At 42.5% G+C, this 14,944-nt stretch overlaps 2 protein-coding genes across 2 annotated transcripts; one reads left to right on the top strand and one right to left on the bottom strand.

Moving 5' to 3' along the window:
• Positions 1-254: 254 nt before the first annotated feature.
• Positions 255-9,588, top strand: Alp13 (Alkaline phosphatase 13). Its single transcript, XM_017141328.3, has 3 exons — positions 255-437; positions 7,827-9,380; positions 9,438-9,588. Exons 2-3 carry the CDS (start codon positions 8,033-8,035, stop codon positions 9,530-9,532), a joined length of 1,443 nt encoding a protein of 480 aa, XP_016996817.2. The 5' UTR covers positions 255-437; positions 7,827-8,032; the 3' UTR covers positions 9,533-9,588.
• Positions 9,589-10,007: 419 nt separating this feature from the next.
• nerfin-2 (nervous fingers 2) lies at positions 10,008-12,937 on the bottom strand. Its single transcript, XM_070217624.1, has 3 exons — positions 11,249-12,937; positions 10,989-11,185; positions 10,008-10,709 (listed from the first exon to the last, which is right to left on the bottom strand). Exons 1-3 carry the CDS (start codon positions 12,713-12,715, stop codon positions 10,262-10,264), a joined length of 2,112 nt encoding a protein of 703 aa, XP_070073725.1. The 5' UTR covers positions 12,716-12,937; the 3' UTR covers positions 10,008-10,261.
• Positions 12,938-14,944: the final 2,007 nt, after the last annotated feature.

Here is a 14,944-nt window from a genome sequence, read left to right as displayed (position 1 = left end):
TATATGACGTACATGTGTACGTAGGTGGGACCTGCTAATACCTATGTACACGAAACATGGTCATGCGATTTCGATTGACAAATGTGCGTGTGCTGCAATTTTCCACCGGCTAAGCCAGCCCCCAAAATCTCCTACCCCTCCCCACACATCGTCGCCTCTTTGGGTTCTGGTTGCATCTCTTTCTCGCCGGGATCTCTCTTTCTAGTAGCACAAACATTGTTGGCATTTCGATTTTAATTTCTTAATTGAATTTGTTTGGGGCGCAAGTCTTCATTAGTGTGTGTTTGTGAGCGCAAGAGAACACTGTCCACCATGTTTGTTTAATTGTTTAATTAAATTAAATGCCGTGACTGCAACTCTTGCATACCTTCAGCACTTTGTAACGGTCGCATCCGCAGATGTATCGCTAGAATCGCTCGTAGGTGCCATATTTTCAGGTAAATACATATCCCTAACGATGCATGAACATACATATATGCATCTATATCATCGGCTATATGCAACAGATGTTATTGCATGTCGGGCTGGGGACTTTCATAACTTACCAACTCGTGCGCCGTTTTCTTATTTCTTATGTCATGCGCACCGCGGCGTTTTAAAGGGTTCTCAGATACGGATACAGATGCAGAAGCACTCACAGACACAGATACACACTCGCAGATGCACTGGCGCACACCGAAGCTTATATAGTGGCAAATATATGGACCCATATACAGATATATAACAGCTCGCCCGATATACACACACAACCGTGGCTTGCACTTCCACTGGCACAGTCACCACCGACTGTATGTGCCCACCTTTTCTGCCAGTAGCGAAGGGAACTTTTCTCTCGTTAGCACTGTGGGGAAATGGGGAAAATCGCATTACAGCTAACGAGAAAATTTCGTTACAGCTGGCAATTTCCAAAGGAAAGTAGAAAAAATATTTAAATATTCTTTAAGGAAATTAGAAAAGGATTTGTAATGATTTGTGATTCTAAAAATCCAAAGCTAGTATATGAAATATAATATTTTTTTGATTTGGTGAGCCATTTTAATGAATTGAAATACCAGTATTTCTTTTTAGTTTATTTTTCATTTTCTAAATTATTTTTTTAAACTATGCAATTGCGTCTGTTTAAGAAATATATAAACAAATTAAAATACTTTTGGAAACAAGTGAAAATGGATTTGACTAAACAAATTAATTTACAACTTTTATTATAAAAATTCTTCAAGAATTTATTAAAAACTTCTTAGGCAATAAATCACCATAAAACCGAATATCAAGTATACGTCAGGGATGACAAATTTCGTCGAAAAGGCCAATTGCTACTAAAAATAACCAAAAGCTGAGCTCAGTTGCGCTCGAAATTGGTTGCTCGGCTATAAACCAGATTTAAGTGCACACACGTATGTATTTATATCCCGGTCGAGTATATACACTTGTATTTCTGTATAGAATGGCGCATCTATTATAGAATATAGAATGTGTATGCTTTGGGGAAATGTGTGGCAGAGTGGGAGGGCAACATTTCGCCAGCACTGTGTAGGCAGCTGCTGCTGATTCTGTCGATTCGACCGATTCTGCTGCTGCTACTGCAACAAGCGCCCTTTTCCCTTCTCCGTTCGGCGGCGCATGACTGTAGTAGGTGACCTTGACAGTGAACTTGAAATACATGCCACAAGGATTCGATTCTCTCTCTCTATTTTGTTGTGTGTGTGAAACGCTGTGGAATGGAACGAAGAGAGAGAGCTTTTGCAAAAGTGAAAATGCAACTGTGTGAGGGGAGGGGTGGTGAGTGGGTTGTATACCAGTATATAGCTGGCATATGAATCATCGCTACTTGCGACGTGTTGTCTGCAGTCGACGTTTGTGAAATATGTGCCAGAAATTTCGCTTTCATGTTTCGCCTTTTGCAGGGGAAAAACCGAAACAGAAACAGAATAAAAGAGAGCGAGAGGGTATGTAGGCTTTATGCAACGGTAAAGCTAATGGCGAGCATATGTTGGCTGTTGCACTGGACGGACAAGTGTGCCAAATGACTCACATTTGCATTCCCATACCCATTTCGATTTCGATTTCATTTGCTATTTTCTGGCATTCCCCTAGCCTGCAGCGACTTTGATATTGTGCATTCAACTTTGACATTTGGGCGTTTATAGCTCTCTTGTAGGGGGTGGATTTTACGTATGTATGTACATATATTCTGCTGACCCCTCCTCAATCACTTCCCCTGACGAAAGCCATGCACATTTCCTGGAAGCTGGCTTGAGAATATTTACGGTTTGGCAACATGGCGTATGGACGATATCTGGCCATATTCTCAAATTGCTGTTTCCATAAAAGCGAATAAGGAAGAGACTGTGTGACCCAATTCCATTTTAAAGCCAAAGCTAATTACTTTTCATGATCATAACCAAGTTAACAGAGACCCCAAAAATGGCAAGCGATCTCAAAGTCAATTAATCAAAATGCATTTCAAGCATGTGAAATGTTATTTTCAAAACCAATTAACACGGACACTCACCCACAACCGCTGACATAGACATACAAACCCACACACACTTCTAACCTAAATAAACACAGGAAAATGCTGTTGGAAACTGTTGCTAAAATTATAAAATAGAAAACGAAAAAAAAAGGTGAAACTGAAATTTGAATGAATACGTAGGCCAGCGGAGATGAAAAGATGCAAAAGTTTTCAGAGAACATGCGATACAAGTTGTGAATGCACGGAAAAAAATATAATATAAATTAAACAGAACTCTTGAAATCTTTATTCTGTATAAGGGCTAACCAACATTCAACGAATTCCTAAGCAAAACTGTTATCTATCTAGATAATGATTCTTAGAAACTCAGTATCTCAGAAAAATGCATCGATAGAAGAACGATAAAATAGTATGGTAAAAAAATGTAGGTACTCATTAAGGTTCCCGAAAAATTATTTATAAAAGTTTAACGATAAATTGGTCTTTTGTTAAATATTCTTATTATATCGATATTTATATCGAAAATCTCTTTGAACTCGCAAACCTTTTCGTGGTGTGTAAATTTAAATGGAAATGTTTCTGTAGGTACCTCTTTAGTTTGGCAGGTGGATTAATCCGAGGGTAAGGGAAGCTAAGAACATGAAATTGCATTTGAAAATTAAATTATTTTCGGTAGTTTTCCATATCTGCCAAGAAGAGCGAGGGAGAGAGCGAGAGTGCACATCACATGAGCGATTTGTATGTGGATGCGGTAACCTTGAGATTGTTAGTTGTTAGCTGAAAAGAGATAGCTTGCTTTGGAGGGGGAAAGAGAAAGGGAGAGAGCGAGAGCGCGAGAGAGGGGGAAATGCAGTTTGCGAATTGCGCTTGTGTGCTTTCAAACTTTTCGCTTTGGCACATTTCTTTGCGACGTCAGGCCATCTCGCTCGCACATTCGCTATCTCCCTCGCCTAGCATCTTGTTGTTGTAGTTGTTGTTTGTATTTCGCTTGGTGTTTGTTTTTTCCCTTTACTTTTTTCGCTTTTCGAGCGCAAATGCAATTCACGTTCAAGGCCATGCCACAAGTATATATATTTATATATGTCTGTATAGAAAAGCGACAATGTGTGAGTGTATCGTCAGATGTCAACTATTTTTCAGTACAGCCACAGACACAGATACAAAAAGCTGCCACAGATACACACGCACACAAGTGCAAGTGCACACAATCAATAAATTGCAACTTCTCTGTTTTATCTCTTTTCCGTTTCTTTTTGCATTTTTTTCTTTATCTCTGCTTGTCTTTCCTCTTCGTGTTTGCCAAACATTAAATGAAATAATCTAAAATACGGCGAAGGAAAACGGAAAGAATTTCAATCAAGCGCATTTCCTAATAAAAATAAACAAAATTGCACAATTTCAAGAATAATTTCCGATTTCTGGTATACACAATACGAACATTCTAATTCGAACCCTTGATTTTGGTATGGTTTATTATTTATTCATTTTTCATATGATAAGATGATATGGCAGAAAGTATAAGTAGGTGCCCCTGAAAGGTAAAGATTTAAATGCATCATTTTCCACCCCACTGCATCATTTATTGCACCCATGAGGGGGCTAGACGAGTCATATTGCTCATCCCCCTTTATTACCCCCCTTTGTATTATATAAATTGCTGTCAAATGGCAATGAGAATGGCATGCAATCAAGCGTAAACTATAGAGAAATACCAATTATGGCAGATGCTAAGACGTGTGGGTTAAGTGGAAATTTTCTTATCATAATAATGCTGCAAATGACCCTGGGAATTTTAATATCGCCATACGTTAAAACCATACGATATGTCATTTCTTTTGTTTAAGTCATCTTTACTTTATTATAAGTTATAGGACAGATACAGATAGCAATACCCCATTTTCCTGTTGAGAAAGGAAAATCAGCAACAAGTGTATTTACAGAGCTTTTTAAGAGTATACAGTGACTGACATTTGGCAAATAAATGGGGAAATATAATTTTCCCAATACAGAGAGGCAGAAGCGGTAATCAATTGCAACAACAAATCTAAGTAGTATTATGGCTTGGCTTCAAAAGTAAATTAATGACAGTGAAGTAACTCAAAAGGGGTTTAAAAAAATATAAAACTTTGTTATATATAAAATTAAATGTATTTTATTTTTTAAAGTTAGAAATTGAGGACTGACATTAATCAACATTTAAGTTAATCAATACCCTTTTAAATGAACGCCCATGTCCTTGGAAAGTTTTTCTTATAAGACTTGTAAGGCACTTTACTTCAAGCGCAAATTTTAATTGCTTATTAACAAATAAAGTGAATTTTAATTGCAAATAGTTTCGTAATTCGCATTTAGCGTATCAAATTAACGCTTAATTGGGGATTTCACTTACTGGGCTTTCAATTTTTCCCCGGAAAATGTGTCAAGGAATTTCCTCGCTCCTTGCCATATGGAAAGCGAACACGGAAAATGTTTTAGGCAGGCGCCGTTGGAATGCAAACAACACTCGATGATGAGAAATTCTATTTGGGGGGCAAGGTCATGGCTGCGAAGAGTCTCTCTCTTTCGCTCTCTCGCCTATAAATTCCAGGGGGTTTGGGGAACCACCCAGTTTTTCAGTTTTCCGACCGTGGACAGGGAGTGGGCGTGGTCGTAGGCGTGGACGTGGGCCTGGGCGTGGGCGGGATGCAGCAGCAGCAGCTGGCTTGGCATCCTGCAAAGCCATTGACGTGGGCCAGCCCAAGAGTGACCCATATGCGTCACGCCCGTCGACTTCCTGCCAGTCAAAAGCCCTGTTCTCGGCCATGTTCTCGAGTTCTCAGATTCTCGCCTTCTCGGCTTCCCCTCTTTCCGCCTTCCCGTCCTCGATGGCTCAAAACTAACTTGATGGCCACTCGCCGCTAATTGCATCCTGCGGCGCTCGTCGGATGCATACGAAATGTCATTTGCACAGTATATATGATTTGGCCAGCGGGCAGGATCCTAATCCTTCGTAAGCCACAACAGATTTCACCAGCTGTTGGCATATTTTATGCATTTTAAATAGATTTCTGTTCGGGATTTGCGCACTGATTCATGACTAGCAAAGTCAGGAAGTTTCTAAGTCAGTACATTGACAACAATTTGTATTTTAATTGAGGGGGTTAGCTTATTAAGTGTTACCTTATCAAGGTTATTGTTAAACACCTAGTGATTGCACTATATAAATTTAACTGTTTATATTTCTGGTAGCTAAGTTAGTCAATCATAATTCGATAATTATTCTTCCTCACATGAGTAGTTTGTTTGACAAAAAAACCTTATAGTATTAAATGACAGACCGGAGGCCGAACAAAGTTAATTATTGTCTTGGCTTATTGTGTTTCTATTACTCCCGCTTTAGCCAGTCGACTGGACTGCAGTTCACCTAATAACGGGACATCGATTCTAATGTGCAGCCATTGTATGACGGATACATAACAATTCATTTTACACAATGCAGGCGGAGCTCAAGAATACAGTAAGTTTCGAAACAGGTCTTTCTGAACACACAGTGCCAACATCTTCACCTGAGAAAGTGTCGAAATTGTAGCTAAAATATTTTAACAACGAACAAAGAACAAAGAATATACGTAGAAATAATTGTAATAACTAATTTAAGGAATTAAGTTTTAATGTAAACAAATTACTGTTTTGAATTAATTTGTTTGATGCTTTCTTTGAAATGGGTGGCAGATTTGATTGTTTTAAGTGAATGCGTTAGTTTTTTTCAAGAAGGTGCGGCATAGATAAAAATGTTTTTCGATTCCAAACTTTCGAAGAATAGGAATGTTTTACTTTTTGGCAAATTAAATTGTTCTGTTGGAAACGCTACATTTTTGTGTGTATAAAATTAAAAAATCTGTTACTCTTCTTTAAAATTCCTGATGATTTAACGAAAAAATTACGAAAATATGGTCCTTAAACTTTTAGGTTTTACATTTTTACTTTTCGATTTAGACTAGGAATACGAGTGCTGCCAGATCGACAAAATGCATTTTATCTCTTTACCCCAACTTTCTCAGTCCCCAAAACTCCCCTCCCTTACACCCCAAAAAAGTTTCACCGTTAGAGGCGCTGCTAAAAGCTCACCCACAAGCTCAGTCAATAAACCAACCTTTTTAAAGAGGGTGACAGTTGAGCTTTTCCTACACCCCTTGCGATCCAAAGTTACCCTTAGTATAATGTTGAGTACTATCATAGTGCCCACAAATGCTATCTTTTCCACCTCTAAACATTGGTTTAGGGAAGGGCAAGAAAGGAGCTGGGCCACCCCATCCACACCCTCATTTATATTACCCATACGCAACGTGGGCTGCTGTTTGACAGGCAAAATCACAGCATGATTGAAAAATTGCCATTGAAATTGCTCAGCGATTTCCGCAAGTCAAGACTGTTGGTAAGACAAACAGATGAACAGAGTAAACGGACAAACCGATAATCAAAGTGATATCCCAACGACCGAGTGCCATTGTCAGTTGAGTGGGATACAAATTGAAATTGTGACAGTTTCGCTCGGGGGAAAACTGACCACATGTCAATGCAAAGCAACTTCAAAGCGACGAAATGACGGACGTGGCAAAACCGAGTGGGCGTGGTCGGTATGGTCGGGGGAGGGGAGGGGGTTTTGGGTGGCAGGGGGCAGAGGGATTGGGGCGTAAATGCAGGCTAATGGCAGGTAATTGAGGCAACAATTTCGCATTCGCATAACTGGCAAATGAACAAAGCATTTGCTGCACTGTGTGAGCCAATTTAATTGGGCGAGAATTCATAAGCGAAATAGTTTGCCGAACGGGGTGGAAATCGAAAACGTCATTTGAATGCCAAATGACAATTAGCATTTGTCGTTTGTTAGGGCCAAAGGCCATAACCTCCTGCTGACAAGTCGGCTGCTTTAGACCAAACTCACAAATCAATTGTGGTTAACACACATGTGGGAAATAGTTTATGGCCAAAGCTGAGACGTCTTTGACCCCTCAAAACAGCAATTGAACTCGGAATTCGCAATGCCGTGCACGGGGAAAATTAAGTGTAAAATAATTCCATATTTTATATACCAAACTTCAATTTATTAATCCCATGAAAATGGTCCAAGTTAATGTAAAGGCGTAAGGACAAAAAAACTGTTATCCAAATTACACTATTTTTTAGCAGTTAAAATTTAACTACATTTATCAGTGAATAAAAAAGATTAACCATCGTTCCACAAACTAATAAATATATAAATTAAATAAAATAATACAATAACATATTAATAATCCCCCACCTTTACCGTTCAAGTACAATATCAGTTAAGTTTGCTCTTCATTTTTTCTCTCTGTGTGATTTGCATTAGCTGACACGTCAATTAGTGCATTTATTATTCATGACGTGGGTTAATTGCCACACTTAAACCCAACTAAACGGCCAACGATTGGGGGCTGTAAGGCCCCTAAGAAGAAACCCAAACCTTATCTCGAACAACAGATAGTAGATAAAGTTGTTTATGAATAAATCCGAATAGGAGAGCGACTGTGAATCAGTTTTAGGCAAAGTTCGACAATGGTAACCGCACAACGGACCAAGGAGGTTTGCCAAATAGTTCGGCTGAAGTCCACACAGGTATTCCTGGTGGCCGGAACATGTTTGCTAACAGTGATGATCACACTGCTCTGCATTGGCCTTATGACCCGCTACGAGGTACAGAACGAGGTGGCCAACGTGGCGGATGTGGACTATTGGAAGGACAGGGTGGCGCCATCGCAGAAAATCTGGTATGACAAGGGCATCGATGAGCTCAACGAGGCGCTGAGATCTTCCAAGGGTCCGCAGTATCCCAGAAACGTGCGGATATTTCTGGTACAGGGTGTCGATGGCCGGGATTTGGCGGCCCTTCGATTTCCAACTAGAGATATTAGCCAGGAAAATGAGAACTTTCTTTGGGATCAGTTTCCCCATTTGGTTCGCTTGAAGAACAGCTGCAGTCAGCAGTTTCCCTGTCAAGTGGAGAGGGTTTCCAAAGCTCTTTGGTCGGGAATACCTTTGGATAGAGTCCCCGAAAGTCCGACGGATTGTAGAGACTTGGTAAATGCAACAAAAACCCCTCTGAGTATTCTTCGCCAGGCTCAATTGGCTGGTCTGCGAACTGGTTTTGTGACCACACAAAGGATTACAGGATCTACAGGAGCTGCCTTGGCGAATACCCATAGCAACTATGAGTGCGATGAAAGAATGCCACTGGGCTCCTCAAAATCAGGTTGCCAGGATATAGCCCGTCAGCTGATCTCCGGTGAGACTGGTAAATCCCTGAACGTAATCATTGGCGGCGGTAGGCAAATGCTGAGCAGTCTGGTGCCCGTCAGCAAGTGGGATCCTGTGGATGAGCTACTCTGCGAGTCCAGCGATGGTCGCAATCTGCTGAAGGAGTGGAGAAACCACAAACTCAGGGAGAGCAAAATTAATCCTATAAAATTCGAACTGGTACAGCGCACCGATGAGCTGGAGTCTCTGAATGCCAGCAGTTTTGATCATATACTGGGCATAATGGCAAATGGAGATTTAAGCGGAAATGCAAAGGCCCCAAGTCTGCAATTAATGGTAGAGAAGTCCATAGAATTGTTGAAAAAACCAGGCCAAGGCTATCTACTCATAGTGGAGCAGTTTATTCAGTCGGGCATGGACAAAAGAAAGGAACTGCAGCTTCTGAACGACACTCTGGCTAATCTTCACAAGGATCAGGATGCTCTTACTCTAGTTCTCTTGACCAATGCCATGTATCCAAAGCCAACTTTGGATGTGAGTGAGGAAACGGAGACAATAGAACACCTTTCGGATACTTTCAATGCGTCGGAATTGGAAATGCAACAAAGACTTTATCAAATGCCATCCGAAAGTTTACTTTTCGCTCGGGGTAAGTCATTTCCTCTTTCATATTTATTGACTGCAGTTATCTTTATAAATTCCACAGGACCAAAGTCTGCCATTTTTCATGGAATTCGAAAGGAAACCTTCCTAGCACATGCTGTTTCCCATGTCCTCAGCAGAAGTAGAACTAAACCTTAACACAATTTAAAGGGGTTACAAGTACAATTGGAACTAAGGATGAATATAATATTAAATTGAAGCACAATTACTTGATTAATTAATTCAAATCAGTTTTTAGTGAGATGTATATATTTCAGTGGTGTAAACTGTATAAAAAATATATCTATGAAAAAACGGCTTAACTCAAAAGAACAGAGAATAATTGATATATACGGTATCCGTCAGAAAGTAAAAGGTTGTATCAGGTTAAAGGAATTTAGCGCTAGATGGCGCTTTATGTTATGCTGCTTACATATCTCCATCTCCCTCGCACTACGTTTAGCTGAGTATCGGATATCTGATAGTTGGAAGACTTTCTCTGTTTTTTTATTTTGGTTACTTCTGCTCATTTAAAATAAAAACTAAAACTGCAACCCGAAACTCCAATAAAAGGCTTCCCAATCTTTTGATTGATTTATTAAACTTGAACTAGAGATTGTTGATTCAATGCTTCTAATAGTTGGTAAGTCACATGATAACATTGCCGCCGGACTCGACAGCACTCGCCGTGGCAGTTGCAGTTGCATTTCCCGCTGCACTTCCGGTTGTCGTTGAAGGAGCCACCCAATTGAAGGCGTGTCCTCCGGAGGACACAGTTGCGGAAGCTGCCACTTGCCTGGTATTTGTTGCTGCCGCCGGAAGTCCTGTTGCACTCGTTGTGGCAGCAATGCGGGGCACAGGCCGCAGGACATTCGTATTTGCATTGGGTCATTTGACGGGCATCGGAGGCATCAGCGTTTGAGCCACATTCGACAGCTGCCTCAGGTGATTGGCCTGCACGTACTGGAAGGCCGAGGAGCGCTCCAAGTGCTGTGATAGATAGAACTCCCCCAGCGAGTAGAAGCGACGCTGGTCGAAGGGCTGGAAGGGAAAGCCGGGAAAGCGTTGGCCACCCGCATAGTTCTTACCATTGGGGGGCGGATAGATGGGCATGCCGGGCGGTGGGCGTGGCAGAGAGGCGGCAGCATAGGTTGCGGCTGACGAAACTGCTTGACCTTGGGTCTGCTGCTGCTGCTGCAGCTGGACATGATCGGGCAATTGGTGGCCATTGATGGCCAATTGCTGCTGCTGTTGCTGCTGGGCCTTGAAGAAATCCAGATTCTTGAGATTATCCAACATCTGATGGGAGGCCTGGTGTTTCTTCAGGTAAGCTTGACTGTGGTTATGGAAAAAATAAAGGAGAAAAATTCATTTAACATATATTTCCGTGAGTAAAATATTTCAAGTTATTTAAATAAAATAATTAGGAAATAAATCTGTTTAATTTTAATTTAATTTTATGATATTTCAGTTAATAATAGTATTTTAAAAGGTTTAATACATTTTATTACAATTTTACAAACTCAATTTTTTGAAGGGCTTTGTTCTTTTTAATTATATTTCTTTTATAGTTATGCTTTCTTTATTTATTCCCATTTAATTTGATTTTACTCACCGTCGGAAGGTCTTTCCGCATAGGTGACAAGGATAAATGCCATCGCTGGCATCCTCGCCAGCTCTTCCCGCCTCCTGGAGAAGATCCCCGGACTCGACGAGTCGCTTCTTGGTGGGATTACCTGGACCCCCGGCGGCATCCGCTTTGGGTTTGTGCCATCTGCGATGCGAGGCCAAGTTGGCCGGGCAATTGAAGACCTGTGGAAGGGGAGAAAGGTCCCTTGAATCTCCACTAGAATTTCTACTGACCAATTAACCAACCTTCTCGCACTCGGAGCACTTGTACTCGATGTGGACGATGCGGGGACAGCGGTGCTGGGCCAACATGAAGGCATCGTCGTAGACGGTGCGGCACAACTGGCACAGATAGTCGCCAATCTTGTTGTCGATGCTGGCCAGGATGGCCTTGGCCTCCTCGGTGATTTCCACGACATTGAAAGCCGGATCAATGTCGCCTTTGCGCACCACCAGCTCCTCGTCGTCGCGCAATTTGCGGATGATGGTGCCGGAGACGGGACTTATGGTCTCCTCATCGATGGCCATGTGTTTTCTTAGTTTCGACCTCTTGCGTTCGGCCTTGTGAGGTCGAGTGGGGGGTGGTGGTAAGGGAGCAGGAGGAGCAGAGGGGGCAGATGGAGCTGGAGGATTGGGAGGCGGTGGGAGACGGGGAGATCTGGCATGCACCCTGCTAGCCACGCCACTCAAATCCGTGTAGGTTTTCCCGCTGTTGCTCTGGACCTCCGCCAGTTCGCTGACCTCCAACTCCGGCTCCGGAAAATCCCGCTCAAAGAGCCTGGCCAGACCATCTATCGCCTGGTTGTGCAGCTCCTCATCCTCGTAGAGCAGTTCGTTCCTTTTCAGCGCCGTGGTCTCCAGCAATTGGGCCTGCAATCTTGTGGCCGGATTCAAGGCCTCATCCTCGTCATCGTCACTGCCCAGGACATCCACGAACACCTCCTCCTCCTCGTCCTCCTCCGCCTCCCCGTCAACCTCATCGACATCATCATCGCCATTATCGCTGACTTGAACTTGCAGTGTCTCATCGTTGACTTCCTCGGTGTCCGTGGACTGCCCGTACTCATTGTAGTCATGGGAACTGACAACTGTTTCATCCTCGTCCTCGGTCAGCACAATCGTCTCATCCTCCACGTAGATGGGCGAGCTAACGCTCGATTGACCCGCCGGAATTTGCTCAAAGTTATTTTTCGTCCCGTGAAAATGACTTTTATTAAAGGCAGCGCCCTCAAAGCTGCTGCGTATGGCATATTGTTGATGATGATGATGTTGCTGCTGTTGCTGCTGCTGCTGAGGATGATGAAAGTAGCTGCTGCCTGGCTGCATTGCCAGGTTCGAAGGAGGACCTGCAGGAGCTGCAGGACTCGCCATGTGCGGACGCCACAGGTAATTCTCCTCGGACATCAATCTCTGGCGCTTGCGGGGCGGCGAGGGCGTCGAGGGCGGCGTAATTGGCACTACACTGGCCGCTGCCCGCAGTGAAAGGTCCAAGGGGGAGAGCAGCGAAATAGCCGGACGATGCTGGCCAAATTGCGGAAATGTCTCGTTGATTGCTGGTAATGCCCGGCACTCGACAAAGTGGGTGGTTGGTATGGCTGGGTGGCCCTGCAGCAAGGCGGGCATTTGCTGGCGCTGCTGGCCAAGATGCTGCAGCGACTGGGGGAGATGGGAATGCGGGTGTGGAGGGTGCGTCGGCGGATTCATGTTCATCATTTTTCTCCCCTTTCTATTGCGTTTCGCCGTCAACTTCTTGGATTTTCATTTGAAGTCCTATATTCAGTATTTTGCTTGGCCAATAAAGTTAGAATTTAAGGTTTCGGTTGGAATTAGCTGGAAATACGAAATTAAACTTTGTTTTTTCAAACGAAATAGGATTTTTTAAATTAGTTTGTATATATAGTAGGTATTTGGAAAGCTTTTAAGCATAGCTCGCAAATAACTGTTGACCGATTCGTCCGGTCCCCAAATAACTGTTTTTCTCTGAGACTTTGAGCAAACAATCAGAGAGCAACCGATTGAATTGTTCGTACTGAAATTTTGCTCGCACTCAGCCGACGAGCAGTTTTTTCGGCTTTCTTTTGCTCGGCTCGCTTACAGACCGATTGCTCCTGAACGACGTTTCAAAAAGTCTTTTGTGCATGTGTTAACGTTAACGTGCTTGGGCGATATTGCTCTCCCTTTCACTCGCACGTACTTTCAAAGGGAATACATTGTATAGTTGTATTAGTGAAAAGACTTTTTGCGATGACTTTTTCAGTCAATCGGTCTTTTAATAAGTCTCCCTGTGCGAGCGACATTCGTATCTCTCATTGAACGAGGTTCGTAACAGAGCGTCTCACGAACAGCTCAACGTAAAAGGCTCAACCGAAAACCAAAACGAAAGGAAACGAAGTGTGCTGCGCAGAGAGAGAACGAGGGGCATGCTATTTTTCGGTTGTTCTCGGGAGTAGAGCGTAAGGAAAAAAACGGTTAACAGTTATTTGCATGCTTTGCTTTTAAGCAATCTTGACATCAAAATAACATATTTTGAAGGAAATTCTGTTTGGGTGTTTTTTATTACAATTCTTATAAGTTTTTTTGTCGCAATAAATTCAAAATAAAAATGTGTTAAAAATTCTTGAGTTTTTGAGTTTTTATAAAAAAACATAAACCCAAGAAGACATCAATTTATAATTTAAATTGAAAGCTAGGGAATTATTTTTTTTAATTTTTTAACAAATGGTTTTTATTTGAAATGTATCACAAAACATTTTACTGAGTTGAGATTCTATAAACTGTAGTACTATATAGTTTTTTATAATGGTAATAATCTTAGAATACGATTTATTTTAAAAGGTTTTAAGATTTACCTGTAGGTTCCTTAATAAACACTAGATATATGTATTTTGATTTGTATAGCACTTTGATATTATTTCACAATCTTTCAATTTTTATTTAAAAACTTCACTGGCTTTTGTGTTTCTTATAATATTTGTTTATAATACGTTTAATATGTTATTTCTTTAATTGCACAATTTTTGAAATTTTCCTTTAATAAATTTTGCAAACACATCCCAAATATAAATTTTTCGAAAGCCCAAGGACTTTGCCGTTAACTCAAGGATTTTCCGTGACACGCAACTGACCCGCGGCAGGCTTCAAAGAGAACTGAACTGCAGACGGTCACCTGTCGCAATGCTGCCAGCTGAAATTGGGTTTGAATGCGAAGCCAATGAAAGGCGGCTCAAGGCACGACCACCCAACACCCAGCCACCCATCCACCACCCACTGGGCACCCACATTATTGAACTGGATGTGCGGCTCTCGCTCTCTCTCTCCTTCTCTCCTTTGCACCTTGCGGCGGAATCCAGAGCGTCCTGCTCTGGGATTCGCCGGGCGGATGACATAGCTCGACAATCCCACCCCCGGACACCCACGCAAGTGGGCGGAGCGCATGCGCAGCCACGCCCCCCGATGCAGGCCCACCAGGGGGCGCTGCATAAATGTATCATCTGTTGCTCCACTGGGGGCACGCTCATTGGCGCGCCTTTCAGCGGCATGCCACGCCCCCCGGCCAAAGTCCGGAATGGAATGTCATTGAATTGCAGATGAAGAATTTCATTGCACTGCTTTGGAGTTTTAACCCAACCACCCACAGCCCACAATCCACCCAGAAAAGGGGCAGGTGGTGGGGGAGGTGGCGCCTTGGGGCGTTGACAGGTGAGTGCGCCTTTTGTTGCCAGCCCCAGGTAACCTTACCCTACCCTCCGTTCCATCCGCCCCCTGGCATCATCACGGTCAGCGTTGTTCAGACATTTTAAGAACCAAAGGATTCTTTTTGTGGTTTTGAAAATTTAATGCAGCTCCCCTCTGGCGTTGCGAGTGAGTTTCCAAAATGGCGTCAGCTTTTGGCCAAAAAATTAAGCAAGTCGGTGGAATTTAGCCAGGGCTTCAAAAAAGAAA

This window comes from Drosophila takahashii, chromosome 3R (genome assembly GCF_030179915.1).
Source record: "Drosophila takahashii strain IR98-3 E-12201 chromosome 3R, DtakHiC1v2, whole genome shotgun sequence".
Taxonomy (NCBI): Eukaryota; Metazoa; Arthropoda; class Insecta; order Diptera; family Drosophilidae; genus Drosophila; species Drosophila takahashii.
The sequence above is the reverse complement of the archived record's forward strand: the minus strand, read 5'-3'. Positions and strand labels throughout refer to the sequence as shown.

Bases quoted from the DNA above. Each gene is read 5' to 3' on its own strand.
- Alp13 (XM_017141328.3), top strand. From the start codon at position 8,033: ATGGTAACCGCACAACGGACCAAGGAGGTTTGCCAAATAGTTCGGCTG. The intron at 9,381-9,437 runs GTAAGTCATTTC...TAAATTCCACAG, and splicing joins AAGTTTACTTTTCGCTCGGG to GACCAAAGTCTGCCATTTTT.
- nerfin-2 (XM_070217624.1), bottom strand. From the start codon at position 12,715: ATGATGAACATGAATCCGCCGACGCACCCTCCACACCCGCATTCCCAT. The intron at 11,186-11,248 runs GTTGGTTAATTG...CCCCTTCCACAG, and splicing joins AGTGCTCCGAGTGCGAGAAG to GTCTTCAATTGCCCGGCCAA. The intron at 10,710-10,988 runs GTGAGTAAAATC...CCATAACCACAG, and splicing joins TGCGGAAAGACCTTCCGACG to TCAAGCTTACCTGAAGAAAC.